The sequence below is a fragment of the Schistocerca serialis genome, chromosome 2 (genome assembly GCF_023864345.2).
Source record: "Schistocerca serialis cubense isolate TAMUIC-IGC-003099 chromosome 2, iqSchSeri2.2, whole genome shotgun sequence".
NCBI classification, from domain to species: Eukaryota; Metazoa; Arthropoda; class Insecta; order Orthoptera; family Acrididae; genus Schistocerca; species Schistocerca serialis.
Window position 1 is genome coordinate 194,377,763 of NC_064639.1, and position 25,596 is coordinate 194,403,358.

Below are 25,596 nucleotides of genomic sequence, written 5' to 3' on the forward strand. Positions count from 1 at the left end.
GTCATCTGAAAGCTGATGTGCAGCGCCTGTCGTCTCGTGCAGCGCACCTAGCGTGTAAGCCCAATCCGGAGCGGGAAGGGGGATGGCTGCTGGATACCAACGTCCATTATAATGCGCACAGTATTCGACGTAACTGGCTCAGTGGTGCGCTTGTAGCGCGGTGCTTTGTACTGCGATTTAGTTCCGGGGCACGCGCCGTTCTTTAAAGATGAATGGAGCGGCAGCTGAGGCGGTTGAGCTCCGGCGCTGGCTGGACCCGTACCAGACACGAGTGGCCGGGCCGGAAGGCCGCACTCAGCCCATTAAGCGCGCGGGCGGGACCAGACGGAGCGGCGAAGCGCAGACGCCGGCTAGCGTGGTCCAACCGCCGCTGTGCAGGAGCAGCCTGGACGGACTCAACGCTTGGGCCAGGTAGGCGCCGAGCGGAAAGCAGACCACGATTGCTGCTTGGATAGACTTGGTCCGTCTCTCTCTCTCTCTCTCTCTCTCTCTCTCTCTCTCTCTTCAGACACAGACACACACACACATTATCAATAATTTTCACGTAATTTGAAAGCATGGAAGCCAAGCAGGCCGTAGTGGAACTGTATAGAAAAGGACTGATAGTGAACGCAGATAAAAGCAGACTAATGGATGTTTCAAAACACAACCGACTGGAAGAAGAACTATGTAATGGAAAGTCTTTTGAGAAAGTAAACAATTTGGAATATCTTGACACCATACTAAGTTTTTGTTGTTGTGGTCTTCAGCCCAGAAATTGGCTTGATGCGCTCTCCATGCTGCTCTATCCTGTGCAAGCCTCTTCATCTTCGAGTAGCTACTGCAACCTACATCCTTCTGAATCTGGTTAGTGTATTCATCTCTTGGTCTCCCTCTACGATTTTTACCCTCCACGCTTCCCTCCATACTAACCCTTGATGCCTCAGAACGTGGTCTACCAACAGTTGTATGATTATATGATAGCGGAACAAACACTGGTAGCAGTTACTTCTGTAAAATATCTGGGAGTATGCGTACGGAACGATTTGAAGTGGAATGATCCTATAAAATTAATTGTTGGTAAGGCGGGTGCCAGGTTGAGATTCATTGGGAGAGTCCTTAGAAAATGTAGTCCATCAACAAAGGAGGTGGCTTACAAAAGACTCGTTCGACCTATACTTGAGTATTGCTCATCAGTGTGGGATCCGTACCAGGTCGGGTTGACAGAGGAGATAGAGAAGATCCAAAGAAAAGCGACGCGTTTCGTCACAGGGTTATTTGGTAAGTGTGATAGCGTTACGGAGATGTTTACTAAACTCAAGTGGCAGACTCTGGAAGAGAGGCGCTCTGCATCGCGGTGTAGCTTGCTGTCCAGGTTTCGAGAGGGTGTGTTTGTGGATGAGGTATCGAATGTATTGCTTCCCCGTACTTATACCTCCCGAGGACATCAGGAATGTAAAATTAGAGAGATTTGAGCGCGCACGGAGTCTTTCCGGCAGTCGTTCTTCCCGCAAACCATACGCAACTGGAACAGGAAAGGGAGGTAATGACAGTGACGCGTAAAGTGACCTCCGCCACACACCGTTGGGTGGCTTGCGGAGTATAAATGTAGATGTAGATTCCTTCTTCTAGTCAAGTTGTGCCACAAATTTCTCTTCCCCCCAATTCTATTCAGTACCTTCTCGTTAGTTACGTGATCCACACATCTAATCTTCAGTATCAACACATTTCGAAAGCTTCTATTTTCTTCTTGCCTAGTTATTGTCCATGTTTCACATCTGTACATGGCTACGCTCCATACAAATACTTTCAGAAAAGACATCCTAACGCTTAACTCTATACTCGATGGTAACAAATTTCTCTTCTTTAGAAACACTTTCCTTGCCGTAGCCAGTCTACGTTTTATATCATCCCTACTTCGACAGTCATCAGTTATTTTGCTTCCCAAATAGCAAAACTCATCTACTACTTTAAGTGCCTCATTTCCTAATCTAATTTCCTCAGCATCACCTGCTTGAATTCGACTACATTCCATTACCCTCGTTTTGCTTTTATTGATATTCATCTTATAACCTTCTTTCAAGACACTGTCTGTTCTGTTCAGCTTCTCTTCCAGGTCCCTTGCTGTTTCTGACAGAATTACAGTGTCATCGGCGAACCTCAAAGTTTTTACTTCTTCTCCATGAATTTTAATACCTACTCCGAATTTTTCTTTTGTTTCCTTTACTGCTAGCTCAATATACAGATTAAATAACATCGTTGATAGGTTACAACTCTGTCTCCCTCCTTTCTCAACCAATGCTTCCCTTTCATGCCCGTCCACTCTTCTAACAGCCATCTGGTTTCTGTACAAATTGTAAACACCGTTTCCCTCCTTGTATTTTACCCCTGCCACCTTCAGGATTTGAAAGAGAGTATTCCAGTCAAACATTGTCAAAAGCTTTCTCCAAGTCTACAAATGCTAGAAACGTAGGTTTGCCTTTCTTTGTTCTGTCTTCTAAGATAAGTCGTAGGGTCAGTACTGCTTCGTGTGTTGCAATATTTCTACGGAATCCAAACTGATCTTCACCGATGTCGGCTCCTACCGGTTTTTCCATTCTTCTGGAAAGAATTCGTGTTAGTATTTTGCATGTCCGTAGCTCGTGGTCGTGCGGTAGCGTTCTCGCTTCCCACGCCCGGGTTCCCGGGTTCGACTCCCGTCGGGGTCAGGGATTTTCTCTACCTCGTGATGACTGGGTGTTGTGTGATGTCCGTAGGTTAGTTAGGTTTAAGTAGTTCTAAGTTCTAGGGGACTGATGACCATAGATGTTACGTCCCATAGTGCTCAGAGCCATTTTTAGTATTTTGCAGCAGTGACTTATTAAACTGATAGTTCGGTAATTTTCGGACCTGTCAGCACCTGCTTTCTTTGGGACTGGAATTATTATATTCTTCTCGAAGTCTGAGGGTATTTCGCTTGTCTCATACATCTACCAGATGGAAGAGATTTGTCATAGCTGGCTCTCCCAAGGCTATCAATAGTTCTAATGGTATGTTGTCTATTCCCGGGGCCTTGTTTCGACTTAGGTTTTTCAATGCTCTATCAAATTCTTCACGCAGTATCATACTTCCCATTTCATCTCCACATACGTCCTCTTCCAGTTCCATAATATTGCCCTGAAGTACATCACCCTTGTATAGACTGTCTACATACTCCTTCCCCGTTCCCCTTCTTTGCTTAGGACTGGTTATCCATCTGAGCTCTTGATATTCATTCTTTTCTCCAAAGGTTTCTTTGATTTTCCTGTAGGCAGTATATATCTTACCCTTAGTGATACATGGTTCTACAGCCTTGCATTTGTCCTCTAGCCATCCCTGCTTAGCCATTTTGCACTTCCTTTCCTCATTTTTCAGGCGTTTGTATTCCTTTTCGCCTGCTTCGTTTACTGCACTTTTATATTTTCTCCTTTAATCAATTAATTCGGTATCTCTTCTGTCACCCATGGTTTTCTACTAGCTCTCGTCTTTTTACCTACCTGATCCTCTGTTGCCTTCACTATTTCATCTCTCAAAGCTACCCATCTCTTTCCCCTGGTCTTGTCAATCGTTCCCTAATGCTCTCTCTGAAACTCTCCACAACCTCTGGTTCTTTCAGTTTATCCAGATCCCATCTCCTTAAATTCCTACCTTTTTGCAGTTTCTTCAGTTTCAGTCTACAGTTCATAACCAATAAATTGTGGTCGGAGTCCACATCTGCGCCTAGAAATGTCTTACAATTTAAAACCGGGTTCCTAAGTCATTGTCTTACCATTATACAAGGTGGTCCATTGATAGTGACCGGGCCAAATATCTCACGAAATAAACATCAAACGAAAAAAACTGCAAAGAACGAAACTCGTCTAGCTTGAACGCGGAAACCAGATGGCGCTATGGTTTCCCGCTAGATGGCGCTGCCATAGGTCAAACGGATATCAACTGCTTTTTTAAAATAGCAACCCCTACATATTCGTGTAGTACGTAAAGAAATATGAATGTTTTAGTTGGACCACTTTTTTCGCTTTGTGATAGATGGCGCTGTAATAGTCACAAACGTATAAGTACGTGGTATCACGTAACATTCCGCCAGTGCGGACGGTATTTGCTTCGTGATACGTTACCCGTGTTAAAATGGACCGTTTACCAATTGCGGGAAAGGTCGATACTGTGTTGATGTATGGCTATTGCGATCAAAATGCTCAACGGGCGTGTGCTGTGTATGCTGCTCGGTATCCTGGTCGACATCATCCAAGTGTCCGGACCGTTCGCCGGATAGTTGCGTTATTTAAGGAAACAGGAAGTGTTCAAAAAAATGGCTCTGAGCACTATGGGACTTAACAGCTGTGGTCATCAGTCCCCTAGAACTTAGAACTACTTAAACCCAACTAACCTAAGGACATCACACACATCCACGCCCGAGGCAGGATTCGAACCTGCGACCGTAGCGGTCACGCGGTTCGAGACTGAAGCGCCTTTAACCGCACGGCCACACCGTCCGGCTGAAGTGTTCAGCCAAATGTGAAACGTCAACCACGACCTGCAACAAATGATGATGCCCAAGTAGGTGTTTTAGCTGCTGTCGCGGCTAATCAGCACATCAGTAACAGACAAATTGCTCGAGACTCGGGAAACTCAAAAACGTCGGTGTTGAGAATGCTACATCAACATCGATTGCACCCGTACCATGTTTCTGTGCATCAGGAATTGCATGGCGGCGACTTTAAACGTCGTGTACAGTTCTGCCACTGGACACAAGAGAAATTACGGGACGATGACAGATTTTTAGCACGCGTTCTATTTAGCGACGAAGCGTCATTCACCAACAGCGGAAACGTAAACCGGAATAATATGCACTATTGGGCAACGGAACATCCACGATGGCTGCGACAAGTGGAACATCAGCGACCTTGGCGGGTTAATGTATGGTGCGGCATTATGGGAGGAAGGATAATTGGCCCCCATTTTATCGATGGCAATCTAAATGGTGCAATGTATGCCGATTTCCTACGTAATGTTCTACCGATGTTACTACAAGATGTTTCACTGCATGACAGAATGGCGATGTACTTCCAACATGATGGATGTCCGGCACATAGCTCGCGTGCGGTTGAAGCGGTATTGAATAGCATATTTCATGACAGGTAGATTGGTCGTCGAAGCACGTTCACCGGATCTGACGTCCCCGGATTTCTTTCTGTGGGGAAAGTTGAAGGATATTTGCTATCGTGATCCATCGACAACGCCTGACAACATGCGTCAGCGCATTGTCAATGCATGTGCGAACATTACGGAAGGCGGACTACTCGCTGTTGAGAGAAATGTTGTTACACGTATTGCCAAATGCATTGAGGTTGACGGACATCATTTTGAGCATTTATTGCATTAATGTGGTATTTACAGGTAATCACGCTGTAACAGCATACGTTCTCAGAAATGATAAGTTCACAAAGTTACATGTATCACATTGGAACAACCGAAATAAAATGTTCAAACGTTCCTACGTTTTGTATTTTAATTTAAAAAACCTACCTTTTACCAACTGTTCGTCTGAAATTGTGGGCCACATGTTTGTGACTATTACAGCGCCATCTATCACAAAGCGAAAATAGTGGTCCAACTAAAACATTCATATTGCTTTACGTACTACACTAATATGTAATAAAAATGGGGGTTCCCATTTAAAAAATCGCAGTTGATATCCGTTTGACCTATTGCAGCGCCATCTAGCGGGCCAACCATAGCGCCATCTGGTTTCCCCCTTCAAGCTAGACAAGTTTCGTTCTTTGTAGTTTTTTCATTTGACGCTTATTTCGTGAGATATTTGACCCGGTCACAATCAATGGACCACCCTGTATAATCAATGGGAAACATTCCAGTGTCTCCAGGCCTCTTCCACGTATATAGCCTTTTTTCGCGATTCTTAAACCAAGTGTTAGCTATGATTAAGTTATGCTCTGTGCAAAATTCTACCAAGCGGCTTCCTCTCTCATTCCTTACCCCCAGTCCATATTAACCTACTACTTTTTCTTCTCTTCCTTTCTGTACTATCGAATTCCAGTGCCTCGTGACTATTGAATTTTCGTCTCCCTTAACTATCTGAATAATTTCTTTTATCGCATCGTACATTTCTTCAATCTCTTCATCATTCCTGTATTCACCAGACGAGAAGTCTTGTTGCTCCTGCCACCGGACTTCACTAATTCCCACTATAACTTTAATATATCCTTTTCCCTTACTAACTAGTAGTGATGGGGAAACAGAACAGGAGATGCAAAATAGAATTGACGATAATAAAGCAGTCGCAGCGTACTATCAGATGAATAGCGCAGTAGTAGGGAGGAAAGAGAGCAGCATGAAAACTGAAACGGAAATTCAGAACGCAATTGTGACAAATGGTACAAAGGGGATTACTGCCGCAGAAATGAAGTGTATGATTAAAGCATTGGGAAAGACCAGGAGAGACAGAAGTGCAAGAATTTTCACTCGTGGCCATTGGATTTGTTTCAATGACTGAGTGCGGCTGAGATGTGAGTCTGTTTTACGTCATTCCAATGCCCTTGTTTTAGTATTGTTGCTATCCATCTTACAGGCTCTTTTCAAGATACTATCCATTGGTTTTAAATGCACTTTCAAGTTCTTCGCCACCTCTGACAGAATTACATAGTCATCAGCAAACACAGTTTTCATTTCTTCTCCGTGAACTTCAACCTTTCATTTCTCGTAGTTTCCTTCCCACCATGGTCAGTTTACAAATTCAATAACATCGAGAATATGTAACAACCTTGTCTCCCTTCCTTCTTAGCCACTGCGTCCCTTCCATATCCTTCTGCGATCTGGTTTCTGTACGAGTTCTGAATAACCTTTTTATCATTACTGCGTTCAGAATAAGAGTAGTCCAGTCAACATTGTGATAATCTTTCTCTAAATGTACAAATGTTACCAACGTAAGTTTACCTTTCTCTAGCCTCTCTTCTGAGATATGTCGTAGGGCCTGTATTGCCTTAAGTGTTCCTACGTTTCTCAGGAAGCCAAACAGATCTTCCCTGTTGTCGACCTCCAGCTTCTACTTTCTTCAGAAAATAATTCGTGTCAACATTTTGCAACCATGACGTATTAAACTGAAAGTTCGTTAACATTCACACTTGTCACCACACCCCTTTTTTTGATTGGAATAATTACAACCTTCCTGAAGTCTAACGGTATGTCGCCTGTGTCATACTTGCATACCAGGTGAAGTGATTTCATCGTATCTGGCTATTTCAAGGAAACCAATAATTCTGAGAGAATATTGTTTGCTCCAGGGTCCTTGTTTCGACTTTCAGAGTACAGAGTATTGTGTCACGTGGTGTTGCTACACCAGTGTAACGATGGATATTACTAGATGACGCTGTGTATTAAGTTCTTTACTTTGTATTCTGATGAGCTACGCCTGAAACGCGTAAATAAAAAGTTTTAACAAGTGGATTCTTGATATTAGCAGCGCCGCAAGTTAAACTGAAGGCATGGAATCTCTTATGCAATGATGGAATTTCAAACAGCATTATGAAACCACTTTAGAATGTGGAATATGGATGATATTTTGAAAGATCTCGGGTTGAAACGCTCACTTTTCGTCTTAAATCGGTCTCGTGTATTTTGTCATAAGGGTATTTGTTGTCACGAAAACTCTGCTGTTCCCTTGGCTAAAATTCGAATAACACAGGGTGCAACATAAAAAATATTAAATTTATCCTAGGAGACAACCGTTACTACTGATCGACGGAGGAGGAGGAGATTAGTGTATAACATTCTGTCGACAACGAGGCCATTAGAGACAGAGCAGATGCTCGGACGACGGAAACATAGGGAAGGAAATCGGCCGCGCCCTTTCAAAGGAACCATCCCAGCATGTACCTAACGCGGTTTAGGGAAATCACGGGAAACCTAAATCAGGATGGGAGGAGGCGGGTGTGGACGTGGTTCTCCCCATTTCGAGTCCAGTGTGCTAACCATTACGCCACCTCAATCTCTGGTCGCCGAAGACACAAACGGTGAAATTAATTCATTCATATGAGCAACAGTTACAGGTATATATACATATAGAAAGAATGCAGAGATGTAGACCAAAAAGATGGAATGCAAAAGATGGAAAGCTGCTGTGTACTGGCTGTTATTAACGCTGACGTGACACATTTAGGACGACGCGAGGAAAAAGCTACGCCTGGCACTGGATTAATGCGGCAAAGGGTTAACAGATGTCGCACTGGTAGCGGTCCGCTCCTAGTTTACGCAACAACCGCAGTGAACGCAGCGCGCCCTATTTATCTGAATTCCCTGAAGCGTACAGCGCGGAAAAAAGCGCGCCTGCTGTTAAACTGTGAAGTGAGCAAAGTTCCATTTAAGTGCACAATCTCTTGTAGCACAGATATGGAAATGCTCTATTACTCAGCAACAAAAGATTCTTTAAAGGCTGAGGTTTCTTATCGTGCTGCCTTTCGCTTTGCCTCACACTGACAGAGAATTGCTTGTAATGCCATAACGGTCGACAGTTTAGGGACAAGGGGAGTAATTACTTAAAAGTGAAACTAGGACATTTGCGTGTGCGTTATCGCTCTTTCCAGCAACTTAACCAGCACTGGACTTTCATCGCGTTCGGAAACTTTCTAAGAGACGTGCGTTTACAGTCGATTTCTAACGATCTCTACTGTACGAAGTACTTACCGTTGTGTTCTATGGAGAACATTCTGTAAAACCTGGAATACAAGCCGTAGAGAATAACGTCTTAGTTATTTTAGTGTTGTTAATGGTATTCGTTGACAATTAACCATGCAATAACTGAACAGCAACGCAAAATTGTGATGAAAACTTTACGGATGTTAATGTCCATTCCTTCCCTTAATTTGAAAAATCTTATAAATTCCGAAATTTAACAATCCATGGGCCAATTTCGACTATGCATTGCTAGTTTGAAGATCCTGTGCTCGTTTTCTCATAACTTAACTACAATCTTAATGTCAACGCATCTGATGAAGACGTGCCCCAAATTGTGCAGTGCCACATAAGACGAACACAGATAATAACTTATCAATCACTTCGAGATACGGTGACAGATCTCATCAAAACTCATGATTTATAAGGTTTGGAGCAAGAAAGGATTTTTTTCTGCTGTTATTTCCAAACCGGATTTGCGTTTCTCAAGTCTCCTTGCAAAGTAATTGTCATACTTTCTGGTTCTAGCAAAGTTATTTTGCACTTTCTTAGTTACATTAGCTGCTCTAGCACTACACGTCATTTTATTTTATGTAAATAAATTGCCTATCTGACACCCCTTCATCTGGTTTTGAATCTGTTTGCTGTTCTTCTATTCTCAAACGTTATAGACGACGCTTGGGCGTTTGCATAAGACAGACATTTTAGGGAAAACAGTTCACAGGAAGTGTAACTCCATGTTGTATGAAATCATCACGAGACAGATTCATCACACTGTCAATATTAAACATAATATCTAATCAGAATTTAGTCTCTGACTATTGCGTGATGTCCTTAACAGTTTTGCATGAACTATCAGTACCAAGCCAGAATTAGCTAGCCGAAGTACTCGCCCTCCATTGCAAAATTTGTGAGGTATTTTGTGACCTTACATCAGTCGTATCCCATGCATTTCAAGGAGAGTGATCTCTGAGATGTGGAAAGAAGTTAAAGATGTACATTTAGTTTGAGTGCAATACAGTAAATGACTTTATGTGACCTTATTACAGTGCAAATTGTTATAAATTAATCTAAAACATGCAGCTTGAGCTTCTGTGAAGGTACTCCTCAGTTGTGTAGGAGTTGCCCAAGCGAATATTATTTAATTCAGTCTTATACTCCACTACATTGTGCACATGGTATTTAAGGTGCTCTTGTAAGTAGTTGAGTACATGTGTACCCATGTATCTGACTCCTTTCTTAAACTGAAGGTAACACCCTGAAGTCTTAATGGAGGTTGTTTTTGGTCCTACGGCATTTTCACGCTTTTTATTATTATTTTTTTTTTTTGTGGAAAGTGCGACATTGGTAATGACAAAGGACACTAATGAATATATGAATTGTGATGTATTTATCAAAACATTTTTTTTTAAAGAGGTCTGTGTAACATATTCTTATATTAACAACAGACTTAATTCTGATACGATGCTTCTGTATTCTGAAGATGCTACCTCTGTAACTTGAGTGCCACCCAGAATATGAATCCATAACTCATTATTGAATGGATATATGTGGAAAAAACTAGTTTCTTAATTTTTACGGCGGTAACGAATCGTACTGCAGGCAGCTGAACCAAGGTGCATCGTTAATTCACGGCTGTGGGTTTTCTGGTTAAGATTGTGATCTGTACTTCCAAAACTTAATGCTTCCTACTTCTTACGCATTATTTTTAAAGATACTTCTTTTTAAAGCTTGAGAAGTTCCACGAGAAGTATTGAACTTTAAGTACTGAGTTTTTGTCAAAATTCAATGATTATCCATTTGTCTTGAACCACATGTTGATGCTTACGAATATTTCAAAAGCTGCCTTCTCAGTAATGGGACTGCTATGACATTTTTTATTCCCATACTGGTATCATCTACAAAGAGTAGAAAGTTACATCTTCTGAAACTGTATGTGGGAGATCAGTTACGTACATCAGAAAGAAGAGAGGACTCAAAATCGAACCTAGTGGTACACAACGCCTGATTTCTTCAAATTCTGAGTGTCTATCTTATGTGATTGACGTGGAACTGATACACATTGCTTTCTGTCATTCATATATGAACCTTCTGTGCCTAATATTCTGTAATTAGGCTAAACAGAAAAGGGACTGAACTACGTCGTTTGTTGGCTGCACTATTCGACTGGCAAACCATAACAGCAACCACGTACTTCTTGGTGCTTTATTCCGCCAATACTCATATATGGTCTATCACCTATCTTCTGATTCAAGATAGCTGCACTGCTATTCTGCTGTTATCGACTGCAGTTTGAATGCTGCTGCTGTCCAGTGTGAAATGATTTTTTCGATCGTTGTTGATCGAGTCATCATACCACGGGATCAGTTAGTATCATACTGAATGCGTGCTTTATTTACTATAGTATTGTATCTAATTGTTTCCTTTGCACTATCAGTTGCAAAATATTATTACATACTCTAGTAACAGCTGTACAGTCAAAAATCAACATTTGTTTTTTGATTGGAAACTACAACGGAAGTCAAATTACATTTAATTTTACTATTTGCATTTTGTTGACTTCCGAAGAACAATCTTTTTAAGCACTGGCAAGCATATCAGTGACTGCCGATAGAAGGAGACAGCCAGACGAGATGAGGCAAAGACTGACTTGACACCAGCAAAGCAAAGACCCCAGAATCTCCATTTTTGCCAAGTAACATTCCCAAAAAGGCTTTTCCAAATACACACCGTCCAGTCAAATTAACGTGACCACCGCCTCTGTTAGACATCAACGTACAATAACCACTCACAGACGGTAGGTTGCAGCGCTAGCAGCGGAGGGCACGTGAACCGTGTCGGGGAGATGCGAAGATGACAGCTACCGTTGGCGTAATGCGCGAAGGAGCGGTTTATCTGACGTTCAAAGGGGCATGATCATTGGCTTTTGGGCCAGGGGTGGAAGCGTTTTCGAAACAGCTCAGTGTATGAGGGGCATTTGAAAAGTCCGTGCAAAAATAAAAACTACTTATGTGTTTGGGGTAAACCTTTTTTTATTTTTCGACATAGTCTCCTTTTAGACTTACACACTTCGTCCAACGCTGTTCTAATTTGTTGATCCCTTCCGAATAATAGGAATTGGCCAAGTCTGCAAAATAGCTATTAGTTGCTGCAATCGTCTCCTCGTTGGAATAAAATCTTTGTCCCTCCAGCCATTTCTTCAAATTGGGGAACAAATAGTAGTCCGAGGGAGAACAGGGAGGATGTGAAACGAGTTGGACTCCTATTTCCATTAACTTTGCGATCACAACTGCTGAGGTGTGTGCTGGTGCATTGTTGTGATGGAAAAGTACTTTTTTGGGGTCCAATCGCCGACGTTTTTCTTGCAGCTTAGTGTTCACACGGTTCACTAACGATGAATAATATGCACCTGTAATAGTTTTGCCCTTTTCCAGATAGTAGATGAGGATTATCCCTTGCGAATCCCAAAAGACAGTCGCCACAACCTTTCCTTCCAAAGGACTGGTCTTCGCCTTTCAAATGGTTCAAATGGCGCTGAGCAGTATGGGACTTAACTTCTGAGGTCATCAGTCCCCTAGAACTTAGAACTACTTAAACCTAACTAACCTAAGGACATCACACACATCCATGCCCGAAGCAGGATTCGAACCTGCGACCGTAGCGGTCGCGCGGTTCCAGACTGTAGCGCCCAGAACCGCTCGGCCACCCTGGCCGGCATTCGCCTTTTTTTGGTGCAGATTCTACCTTGGTAACCCGTTGTGTTGATTGTTGTGTGGTCTCAGGACTATAGTAATGTATGCATGTTTCATCCACAGTAACGAAACGACGCTTAAAGTCCTGCAGATTCTTCCTGAGCAGCTGCAAACCATCCTTGCAACACTTCACACGATTCCGTTTTTGATCAAGCGTGAGCAATCGCGGAACCCATCTTGCGGATAGCATTCTCATGTCAAAATTTTTATGCAAAATATTATGTACCCGTTCATTCGAGATGCCCACAGCACTAGCAATGTCACGCACCTTAACTTTTCTGTCATCCATCATGAATTTTATCAATGATTTTTGGTGTCGTAACCTCCACAGGACGTTCAGAACGTTCAGCATCACTTGTGCCCATATGACCACACCGAAAATTTTGAAACCACTTATAAACTGTTCTAATCGAAGGTGCAGACTCACCGTAACGTTTATCAAGCTTCTCTTTACTCTCCTAAGGCGTTTTTCCTTTCATAAAACAATGTTTAATCACCACACGTCATTCTTCTTCGTCCATTTTTGACAATCACTCGACTTCCTTGATTCACACGAATGACAAACACAAAGAAATAGACCAATATGGCTGAAACTTGGTGGGCGTTCTTTCCAAAGATGCTACTAAGTAAACGTGACCTCGATACGCGCCGGTGGTGCCATCTCTCGGACTTTGCATGGACTTTTCAAACGCCCGTTGTTCGCGTACCGCCGTGGTTAAAGTATACCGCGCAAGGCAAGATGGCGGCGAGGAAACTGTGCTGCACCACGGCCAAAGATGACTGGTGTGAATGACAGTGTGGAGATATGTACAGAAGTGCAACTGTTCAGCAAATCACCGCCCAGGTGAACCAAAGGGCTACTAACAATGTCTCCTCAATGACTGGTCAGAGAACATTGCTGCGTATGGGCGTCGGCAGCAGGCGTCTGGTTCATGCACCTATGCTGACTGCAGTTCATCGGCTGGAAGCTGCAGGTCAGTACCGCATCTGAACGTCACGTGAGTGGCGACAGGTGGCCTTTTCGGATGAATCACGTTTTATGCTCCATTGGACAAATGGCCGTTGGTGTGTATGGCGTGAAACGTCTGAAAGCACACACCCTGCACCAACGGAAGCGTTGTGGTCTGGGGAATGTTTTCGTGGCTTTCCTTGGATGATTTCACCATTCTGGAAGGCGCAATTTATCAACACAAGTGTGCATCTATTCTTGGAGAGTCAACCACTACAAGCCGATTGCTTTACCATGACATCATGGCATCCACCAGCAGGGCAATGCTACGTTCAGGCAGCTAGCAATGTATTTGTTTGGTTTGAAGAGCACGGGGATGAGTTTACAGTACTCCCTGGCCTCTGAACTCCCCAGATCTAAACCAAGTCGAGAATCAGCGGCACCACCTTGATCGGGCTGTTCGCGCTGTGGATCCTCAACCGATAAACCTAGCGCAGCCCGCTACCGCACTAGTCGTCATGGTTTCATTCCTGTCGGTACCTTCCTGAGCCTTACTGACTTTCTTCCTACATTAGAATTATATTAATACCTTCAGCTGCTGACGGACGTTGAAATATATCAACGGGGACAGGTGAAAATGTGTGCCCCGACTGGGACTCGAACCCGGGGTCTCCTGCTTCCATGGCAGACGCTCTATCCATCTGGGCCGCCGAGGGCACCTTGTATCTCCACACACTACATTCGTAGTGTCCCACCCCAACACACTCATGACTCGTGGAAGAAATTCTTACCAAGTCCTGTAAGAGTTCGGGGAATATGTGTGCATCTGCATAGAAGAAGAAGGTCATGGCCGATATTGTCAGAACTAATACTTACATGGATATGGTGTCTGTTCTTTCGGACATGTCCGAAAGAACAGACACCATATCCATATAAGTATTCTTCCTGCATTTCTCGCAGCCGACCGCGCTTCAGAAGATGCAGATGTTACTGGACAGGGTGCACAGAGGTGTACGAAAATGTGTCGACTGCATTAAGTCTGAAGTCCACAGCTCGTGGTCTTGCGTTCTCGCTTCTTGCGCACGGAGTCCCGGGTTCGATTCCCGGCGGGGTCAGCGGTTTACTCTGGCTCGTGATGACTGGGTGTTGTGTGTTTTTCATCATTATTTCATCATCATAGACTCGCAAGTCGCCAAGGTGGCGTCAACTAAAAAGAACTTCCCCGCATGGGGCCTCCCGGCCAACAATGCCATCCGATCATTTCATTCATTTCATTCATTCATTTCATTAGATCTTAAGTCGAAATTTGAATGTTTTGTCACTGGAAATCTCAGAATGTTGGTTATGCAATATCTTAATCCAGAAACAGTTATTTTTTTGATTAGTTATCGAATAACAAGGAGTGTACAAATTTTAAAAATGTGACGAAATATGGAGATAAGGTTCGGTTCACAGCTATCTTTTGATATAGCATTTCATCTTCCTAATGAAAATGGGAAGCCCCATGAGAAAAAAATATGTAGTGCTTGGTTGATTACTACCTGCACAGAAGTTAGAGAGGCCACACCAACTGGGGACATGGTGTTACAGCTTCTGCTTTATGCGTAGTTAGCTGCCGCTTAATGAAGTGCGCAGTTGTGGCTCGTACCTGCTAATTACGTTAGAGGAGCATTGATAATTTGTACGTGCGACCCTTCGAAACATAGAGTACGTTGGCTAAACAGTTGACCGCCATTCGTGTTGACTATTAGGCTTCCAACTATTCCAACCATTGACGCGAAAGTCTAGTCAATGTAAATTCATGAAGTGTAATCAGTCAAATGAAGCGTTACGTTTCTTCCGCGCGTTTATAGGTCGGTTCCAGACAAAGTGCAGCAGAAAACGCACGTCTCACGTTTTAGAGGCGTATTGGAGGAATTGAAAATGACTCAACATTTCTGCTAGAAAAACATTAATCAGTGTGATCAGTCCTGTCCGCAGATATTAGGACGTCGAGTATTCGAGTTCATAATTTTCTCCCAGCTAACCAAAAACACGTGATTAATAAATTAGCATCCCAGTATGATAGAAACAAGTAAGTACTTCGGACGGAGTTTAGGAAACTTTCTTGGCTAGAAACAACTTAGATGTTAAAACTGAGTCCTGGAGGAAAAAGGATAGAGTTAACATTAAAGAAGTGTTTGGCATCACTCAACTGAAAGCAATTGTAGCTACGTTTTACAATTAAACATAGAGTATGGTGACCGTATTTGAGCATCCTGTAATATCACATTCAGTTGAAAGAAGTGCTTTATAACAGAATGCACAGAACTCACACGAACTAAATGGACTGCCAGATTTAACAAAAAAAAAAAAAAAAAAAAGATATGAGGAAAACTTGCTTAACGTATCAGTAGATCGTAAGAACATTTTCACACTAGAGTCTGTACAGTTACCAAGTCAAAAACGTGGAAAACTTTTGCAAAACATTTCTAAGTGATTTCATACAAGCTTTAGTGTTACCTTTGTCGGTGGGCGACGTACTTTACCCAGTAAGAAAAGCAGTTCTGTGCGTAACTGTTTCCACCAGTAATTACATTAAGTGGGGCAAGAGGTACGCGTTTCCTTGTGGCGTTTTAATGAGGACCAAGTATTGTTCCTCTGTTCCACATAAGCATGGTTGTGATAAAAAAAAAAGAGGAAAATGCAACAGCTGCTGTGAGCTGTTAGAGCATATTTAATTTTTAATGTTTGGATTCAATTCCATTATCATACCTTTCTCTTGTACGATAAATGGCTCCCAGATGGACACCTATATCTGAGTTCCAATGTATTGCATAACTACGAACCACTGTTGTTTGAGGAGTACCATATTGTCTTTTTTTTAACAGAAACGTCAAAGCGTTAAATTATTTTGCGCTAATACTGTATGAGCATTTCGCTCAGATCCCATGACATATCCCATTCTCAGGTTCTTCGAAGACATGTTGTCCTCACACTTCAGATATTTCTAGTGCAAAAGACATTAGGAAGATTTATGAGAGGGAGATCTCGCAAAATAATTCTTTGGAAACGAAATACTGTTGCCATTAAATACATTATAGGCAGCCGTTTAAACAATCTAATAGGAAGAATACAGTGTGGATTTGTTATTTCAGTAAATCGTGTCTGTCAGTTAACTGACACTGTATGCTCGAAGTTCGATGGCGGCCTTTCATGTTTGACGTTCACGTTACGTGGCTGCTACTTAGCTTTCCCTCAAAGGCTAATAGCGCACTCTGTTCCGGTAATAAATCAACAAAAATTCAAATGAAACGCTATCACATTTCTTAAACATGCACACAGAAGGAAAGGGAAAGATTCGTGTTATCATCCAGTCGAGGAGCTCATGAGACACGTAGCGCGAACTCGATGATGAGCGCCCTACGCAACACACACTCGGAATGGACAAGAGGTGGCACGTAATAGTCCTTGTCCTCTGCTCGGAAACTTTCCTAGCACATGCCTCAAATGATTTCGAGAAACTACGGAGAATGTAAATTGCAGTGATACGTTCCGACAACGAGTCAAGAGTCTTACTCAGTGTCCCCTTGTTCAACATTTACTCCGATAAGCAGGTAATGGATATTTAGCTATTTACAGTCTCAATGGGTTACCAGCAGTTCAAGTAATTAAATGTGCCTGATATCCTGCAAGAAGAAACTGCTTGGCATTGTCAGGGACTGAGGGGCACAATCGCGATGTAAATAGACGCAATTTCAAATCAAACGATTCGATATTGCACCTAGAGTTATTAGTGCTCCAATTTTTTTTCTCCGGGTACTGACGGGTTGCCTAACTCAGTGGGCAAAATCGCTCACAACCTAGTCAGCATGGCATCCTTATCGTTCAAGTGGTTTCCAGCCTGATGGAAGCTACATGAGGGGAGGGGGGGGGGCAAGAGGAGGCGCACCTCCCCCCCCCCCCCCCCTTGGAATCTGCAGTACAGAGTTTTTATTCAGATAGTGAGTGGATAAATATCAATTCTCTTGGTTGTAATGTCACCTGCGAAGTTTAGCTCTTATGACTATGACATATCTCGAAACTGAACAACTCTATGATAGATTTTTGAGACTTGAAAAGGTCTCTGGAACCACATAGTTTCACTTAATTTATGAAAAGTACAGATACAATGCAGAAATGAAATTCTGTCTCTTTGACAGATAGTCCGCAGAGAAGGTAAAATAATCTCTGCGAGAGAACCAAATTATCAATAACAGAATAAAATGCACCAAAGGTTTTACAGACAGATATTGATCAAATATAAAATGTCAAAAGTTGAAGCATCTGAGAGAGATAATATAAGAAAATGGGTTAGAAAAATCTGTCCCTAATGAAAGGATACATAATATGGGAAGGTCATGTTGAATAACAACTTTCATTTGCTAGATGAAGTGCATACCAAGAAATGAAAAATGTGTTAATACAGGGTAATGAAGGCATCTATTGAGCAATATTGAGTTATAAATAGACAAACGAGAAGTATTAGAATATGAAGAAAAGTTTAGATCCAGCAAGAACCAAAGAAGCCTGGAAATTAAGAAATTGACGAAAATAAATCGAAACGTATAAAAAAAGGAAAAAGACCCACGTTTTTATACATTCATACAGCACGTATGACAATAGACTAAGAAAGCAAATCTTCAAGCGTCTCTGGGAATGGAGATAAACATGCTGGATCCGAGCATATGGCAATATAGGCTTTCTCAGAATCTTATCGGGTTGTCGGGTGAGTCATGGTGTCGTGCTGTCGTAAAGTTTCGACGAGTTTCCTTTTCGTCATCTTCAGGCCAAAATTACGAGAAGGAACTACGACTCGGCTGATAAACCGAAAAACTTTCATCAACGGATCCGAGAAGTTAATAAAGACTTAGAAACCTACAAAAGCAAGAGAAACCGCAGAAACAGATGTCTTCAGAAGGCAAGTGAAATTTAGGATTCAACGGCGGAGGTAGTACGAATACAGTTGTGAAATCATGCGAAGAAAGGAAAAAAAGTTGAAAAAACATGAATGAATATTAGAGGAAAAGCAAGGAGCAAAGGAGAAAGAACTGAAATTGTCACACGATCCTGAGCAAGAGAAAGGAAAGAAGTGTACGGGAACTGACAGATTAGTACTGTTGTTACTGCCTTCCGAGAAACTGTTTTCTCTGTTTCATTTCTGCATTATTAACACAAAACAGGACGGTAAGAAAAGTGACTGTGTACCACATTAACTGAAACTAGTCGGATGCTCACTGCGTTCGAAACACACACACCGTTCGATTTGTTCGTTACGTAAATACCGAAACTTAGTAAGAAACAGAAAATTGTGCGCCAAACTATACAGCGTGGTCCCTGCCTCTTGTGTTTGGATGGGTGACGCGCTAGAATAGGGTGCGGCCAGCTAGCAGTACGGTAGGGCACGCCCACCCGCTTGCGAAATCAAGCGAGCGAGACGTGGTCTCTAAAATAGCTGCTGCTAGGTAGCAACCAGGCTGCGCTGCTCTTCCTCGACTAGTGCTAACTACTGACGGCACCGTAATTAGGTTGTGATTTCGTACGTGACGCGCTTTTGCCACCAGCACGTCTTTCCCTCAGTTTCCGCTGGTATTTTCTCACCGACGGACGCTTACGTCCGTAACTGCGCAACATTACATGTAATCAGCATAGCGGTTACCCACAGCTCCTGGAGAAACCGTGCAGCCTACTCGGGCCAACACAGTATTTCTGACTTCGCGTTCCTGTCTCTTAGAACGCGCCTACTGCCTTCTGAACCCGTCCAGCCATCACGTCATTGACCCAAAGGTCCTTGTATCCGATAAGGCGCGCCTTTTTATCGTTGCCGGACTTACTCATACAGCTGCTTAAACTCTTGTAGGACTTGCAGTTACGTCATGTAGTTATGTCCTGATCGAGGTATCCAGGAGCCAACACTCGTGATCCACCCACATCACCATTGAAATATCCATTAAGGGGGGGTAGAACGTCAAACGGGCCGACTTGGAGCAGGAGAGGCACCACAGGACATTTTATTTTCTACTGTCTATACTTTTACAAATAAATTCATAAAACTTTGTCAGCATGACCAGGAAGGATTCAGGATTCACACTCATAGCAGTGGAAGTGCAAAAACATAACAAAATAAATTTTTTTAGATATGAATTTATCATTTTTTCACTTACTGTTGGCTGCATTTGTTGCTATAGGTACATTTATCTTCACAAGTAAGAGAGATTCTTTGATGAATTTTGCACAGCATACAAACCATACTTACAGGTGTATGAAACTCTAGAATTTTCCAAATCTATCAAAAACTGTGGTTAAAATTGAGATAATTAACTACAAAATTTGATTTTTTTCTAAACATAAAGTTTAAAACGTAACAGCTCTTTCATTTTTTCATACATTAGATTCTAGACTTTCAGACACCTGTAAGTATGGTTTGTATGCTGTGCAAAATTCATGGAACAGTCTCTCTTACTTATGAAGAAAAGTGTACCTATAGTAACAAATGCAGCCAATAGTAAGTGAAAAAATGACGAAATTTCACATGTAAAAAAAATTATTTGGTTAGGTTTTTGAATTTCCGCTGCTACGAGTGTGAATCCTGAATCCTTCCTGGTCATGCTGACAAAGTTTTATGAATTTACTTATAAAAGTATAGACAGTGTAAGTTAAAATGTCCTGTGGTGCCTCTCCTGCTCCAAGTCGGTCCGACTGACGTCCTACCCCCCTTAAATCATAAATTTAAAATGTCAGTTTCAGCTCCACTTGAAAATGGCTTCTATATAAAACTTCTCGAACGCATTATATCGTTTAAGTATTTAGGGGCAATACTCCGAATCAGTACGAAACGGGACGAAACATGAAATCAGTGGGAGGTGAAGCAAAAGAAGACAATCTTTTGGCGATATTTTAGGAAAATGTGGTGCATCTGCATAGTAAATAGTGCGATGAGTTCTTGATTGCTGTTCTACTGTTGGAACTTCCTATCAAGCAGGCGTGAAAGCGGGCATCGAAAGAAATCTGAGGCGCGCAACAGATCCATGCAGCCTGTACGACATTGCAACAGTCTCAGGGAAGTGTTGGGCAGATTTAGAGAAACGCTATTCGATAAAGGCTTTACAATTATTCTCTTGCTTCCATCGTATATAGCGCGTAAACACCAAGAGAAAAAATTTTCCCTCGCTCCAGAAGGAAATATAATCTATATTACTAAACAACTAAATCAGGCGCTCAATCACGGTTGCAGGTCGCCTACCGAACGACATCCGAGGCAACAAAAATTTGGTTTTCAATATTTCGTATGATTGTTGACCGAATCTAAAATTTTAAAATGCCCTCATTATCTACTGATTATGAAGTATAATCTTATGTTAAACGACGAGCTCATTACAGACAGGGCACAAGCTCAGATTGATAAAGGGAAAGCAAGCACGTCGCTTTCATAGGACTATCGCGGAATTCACCTTAAGTGGTTTAGAGAAACCGTGGACAATCGGGGCGGCGAAACGGGGATTTGAACGGCGTCCTCCCGTATCCGAGTCCTGAGTTTTACCTCTGCTGTACCTAGTTCGGCAACATAGTTGTTAATACTGGTTCGAAGTACCCCCCACCTCAGATTGTAGAGTGGCTTGTATGGTGTATATGTGGGCGAAGACGCGGAACTCTTAACCTTCCTTTCTCATGTTTCTAATGATCGCTTGACCGACAGGATGTTAAAACTTATAAAACAGAACAAAAAAATTTGTTTTTCTTAAACGAAATGTTGGCATGAATAGCACAGTGCTTTACAAAGCATGACCCTGTCCGAGTAGATACGTCGATGCCCTCTTCCCATCTTTGAACTGATTTAAAAGTCTTTGCCAGTTTGAAAGATGCAACAAGTGTCAGAAAAAAACCCACGGACAGACTGATGTTTGATCACGGAAATACTGGACTTACCCGTCGAGTTACCTGCTAAAACTCAACCTTTTTAAAAAGATTTTAAACTGAAATAAGAATCATCCCGATTCTTTTTAGAAAGAAACTCACATGTATCGAGATGTATGTCATACAATTATAACATGTTTCACGTATATGCTGTGGTATAAGTGAAGTGTCTGCAAAATGGTTGCGAAAAGAGTAATAAAGGAGTATTACATTAGAATGTTATGCCTGATGTTTACCGCATGATCAGCGAAAATGCAGTAGGAGATAAGCTTTCTTCCTTTCATTATTACGTTGGGGCTGTCAGCGAGAAACAGTCAGGAAAAAGTTGGTAATTATGTGAAAATTTTGTAGGAAGTCGCTAAGCGTTCATTCTGTAATACTGGACGAATACAACCTGGACGCTGTGGGTTACGGTGCCTGACGAAAGACAAACATTTTATAATTTTAATACTTGAGTTACTGTGGTAAACCTTTAACGTGAGGTTTTACTTCTTTTAAATACATTTTCTAATTTAAATAGTTGAGTTATTGTGTTATTTCTTTAACGTAAGATTTTACTTCTTAATGAGTAGATTACGACTGTATTTTAAATTTTTAAACTCGGCCAATAATGGTATGAAATTTTGAATATCAAAGTTTTGTTGCCTCTTTAAGTAACTCCCAGTTTCCGCATTTCCAAAGTTCGTCTTCCGCACTACAGTTTTTACATACTCGTCCCATCCAGTATCGTTTCGTAGTATTTCCCTGAGGCTTTAAACGATTTGAAAGGGTGCAGGATTTTGCAACTAATCTTGATAGAGTTCTTTCTCTTTGTTGCAGGCTGACCGCAGGGTTCTTCAGAATGGTGAAAAAAGTAAGTCGCAGAAGAGTGAAGTCACGAACGGAGCCGAGGTGAACATAAGTCACAAAACCAACATTCGCCTAAACTGATTTATGGAAACCACTGAAAGGGCCAGAGAGGAATTCAAACTTCTCTCTTTCTGGAAACGAACCATCGTTCAAAACAGCCATCCGCCGGACACACAGAAGTCACCGCTCCATAAAATCACTGTAGAATCAACGAGACAGATACTTCACAGAATGGCTACCTCTCTTGTGATGGTTCTTTAAAGCACTGGTCATAGTACGAGATAAACTGACTGCCTATTAGATACTATTTACAATCTCATTTTCCGTTTACTAGTACTGTCGAAGAGCTTTCGAGGAATGAGATATAGTTTACGGTTGTGGAAATGGGAATAGCAGCTGTTGCAAGGGTAAAGGCTGTCATTTCTTGCTGTTGTACATGGTGAGAATAAAGTCTTTCCCTGATTACAATTTTTTTTTATAAGGAACTATACTAGATACAGATACACAGTTTTTTTCAAAACATTGCTAAACTCGTAAAGTTTTTCATCTACACCGTACGGTGCGTGGCGGAGGGTACCCTGGACCACTAGTAATTATTTAAGGACACAATTCCACATATCTATGCACTGTTTTGAAAATGGTAGCTCAATTCAAATATTTTTTATGGGTACACCCTTATATGTGAACAGTTATCTCAGTTATAGGAGTTTCGGTCATTGGTAGTGTTTCAATAAGATGAACCGCCACTGTGGGGTTATTAGTTTACCAGTTCTTGGATGAAAACTTTCCGTATACATGGATCAGCAGAGACGGTCGAACATCATGGCCGTCATATTCCCCAGTTATAGCCCCACTTGACTTTTGAGTGGGGCTATGTTAAGAGGATAAACTGTTTTTCACCAGTTCCTGACGTGCAAGCACATCCGCCAGTATTACGAAATACTGTAGAGGAGTTATGGATGAGATGTTTGTAAAGAAGTGGAGAGAAACTGAGTATCACCTAGTTCTACGGGCAACGCACTGAGCTCTTGCAGAAGTTTACCGATAAAAGAAGCTGTAAGAGTTAAGCTACCGTTTGCAATAAAGTGCATTGCTGTATCTAGCGTAGCTCCTTAGAAATAAGTTCGTGTTATCAAGGAAGCACTTCATGCTCACCCTGTACTCGCAGGACAATATTAAGAGGATAATTTAGTTAACCCTCAACGTTCCAGGTCTCAGTTGGTAATGCTTAGGGTTGGGGTAGTGGATGACACCGTTGTCTAGTTGTTTTTTCCCGAAGCTGCTGTGGCTTCCTTTGTCAGTAGCCGCATGAATGTGACTTGCACTTACTTCATTCTTCTTTCGTGCTAGCAGCCTCTGAGGCCGTCCCCAAAACGGTGCGTTATAGTTACAGTAGCCAGGTCTTTATCTACTGTTCGTGTAACGGACCATTACTTGGAGGATACTGTTTTGAAATTGTTTCACGACATTCTAGGAAATGATATTGGATCAGATAGTAACAACAAAATTGAAAGTGAACTTAATTGAAAGTAGGAACAGTGCGAAAGTGAAGACGAATTTGCTTTGCCACCTGTGAATTCCTTGAACAAAACAAGTGAAAACGACAGAAGTGTAGAGGTTCAATCTTTAGCTAAAGGTTCTTGGTAGAGTTATATTCGGTCGAAACAAATATCGCTAGTCGTCGAAGCCTCTTCCACCGATGGCCAGCGGCATTATTTTTCCGCATGTTGGACATAAGAGGGGTAAATGTCTGTCCTTCACAATTCGTATACTTATGTGAGCCACTCGAATTTTTTGTAGAAGCTTACAAACTCGTTAGTGACACCACAGATAAAAAGCGATTCGACATCTGTCACATTCCCCGTGAACTTCGTGCAGCCATTCGCCGTGTTTTGGTTTTAGCAGAACCAAGAGTGGAAGTCGGTGTAGAACGACTGGGAAAACGCGAAACATGCTCCACAACTTACCCACAAAACAAGAGAAGGACGCTATGTACTTGTCAGTTTTGAAAGAAGCCAATCTAATTTGAATTCTCTACAAAAATTCGCAGCGAGAGCAAAGAGAGTCTCCGAGAAGGAAAGTAAAAACGTAAAAAGTACTAGTGTAATTTTTTTTAATCTTTCATTCGAGTTTGTTTTTATTATTACATGTATAATAAGCAACAAAAGTACAGGAAAAAGTAAAATTTAGAAAACAGGGTATTAGACTTTTTCATAGCATTAATATTATCATGTTCATTTTATGCAGTTTTCTGCTTAAATGCAGTTTTTTCGTAAAGATAAACTGTGAAATTTATTTGTATGTATTTTTGGAGAAGTTTCAAAGTAACATTTTACATAAGTAAACTGAACTGTTCCAGTGAAATTATTGAATACAATTTTTATCGCTACTTAAATGTAGCGGTCCGTCGGACAGCAGTTGGGACTGTGTGTGATAAAATAATGACCTGGGAAGCTAAGGGTTAAAAGCAAGAAAACCGCGTGAGGTGATATTCGATATCTCTTGTCGTAAAGAAGAGGAGAAAACTAGGTACATTTACAGTCCACGGTGAACGTACGACGGTTGTTATAAAGACAACGGCCGCGACGTGTGGCGGTATACGAGAACACGGAAGGCAGCGACTGACCTGCGTGTGCGACGAAGAGCGCGACGAGCGCGAAGGCAGCGAAGGCGACTCGGGGTCCAACGGCGGCCATGGCGAGCGGGCGGGCGGACGGAGTGTGTTTCTGTCTGGGGACGCGGCTGCGCTGCTACTGGTGGCTGCTCGCTCTGGCCGGCTCTGCCCTCCCGGTCCCAACGGCCCCTGCCGGCGCCCGGCCGCACTACCGCACCCACATCCTCCTCCACCACCACCACCACCACCACCACGGCCCAGGTTAGCTGGCGACGCGGCGATACCGCAAAGTCAGGTCGCACGACACGCGGGCCTTGCACCGGGCGCCACATCACATTATTCACTAATGACCTGAAAAGCGAAATCATACACTGAAGAACCAAAGAAGCCGGTACACCTGCCTAATACCGTGTAGGGCCCCCGCAAACACGCAGTAGTGCCACGATACGACAAGGCATGGACTCGGCTAATGTCTGAAATAGTGCTGGAGGGAATTGACACCAATCATGGCTGTCCATAAAACCGTGAAAGTACGAGGGGGTGGAGATCTCTTTTGAACATCACGTCGCAAGGCATTCCAGATGTTTTCAATACATGTTTGGGGAGTCTGGTGGGCAGCGGAAGTGTTTAAACTCAGAACAGTGATCCTGCAGCCACTCTGCAGCAATTCTGGATTTGTGGGGTGTCGCATTCTCCTGTTGGCTCAAATGGTTTAAATGGCTCTGAGCACTATGGGACTTAACTTCTTTGGTCATCAGTCCCCTAGAACTTAGGACTACTTACACCTAACTAACCTAAGGACATCACACACTTCCATG

At 42.4% G+C, this 25,596-nt stretch overlaps 1 protein-coding gene across 1 annotated transcript in view; it reads right to left on the bottom strand.

Annotated features, from left to right (window-relative positions):
- Nucleotides 1-24,949, bottom strand: part of LOC126456928 (uncharacterized) — a 126,694-nt gene extending 101,745 nt beyond the window's left edge. The window contains exon 1 of the mRNA XM_050092862.1: nt 24,791-24,949. Coding sequence (XP_049948819.1) covers nt 24,791-24,860 — 70 coding nt within the window. The 5' untranslated portion in view covers nt 24,861-24,949. The remainder of the gene's footprint in view (nt 1-24,790) is intronic.
- Nucleotides 24,950-25,596: the final 647 nt, after the last annotated feature.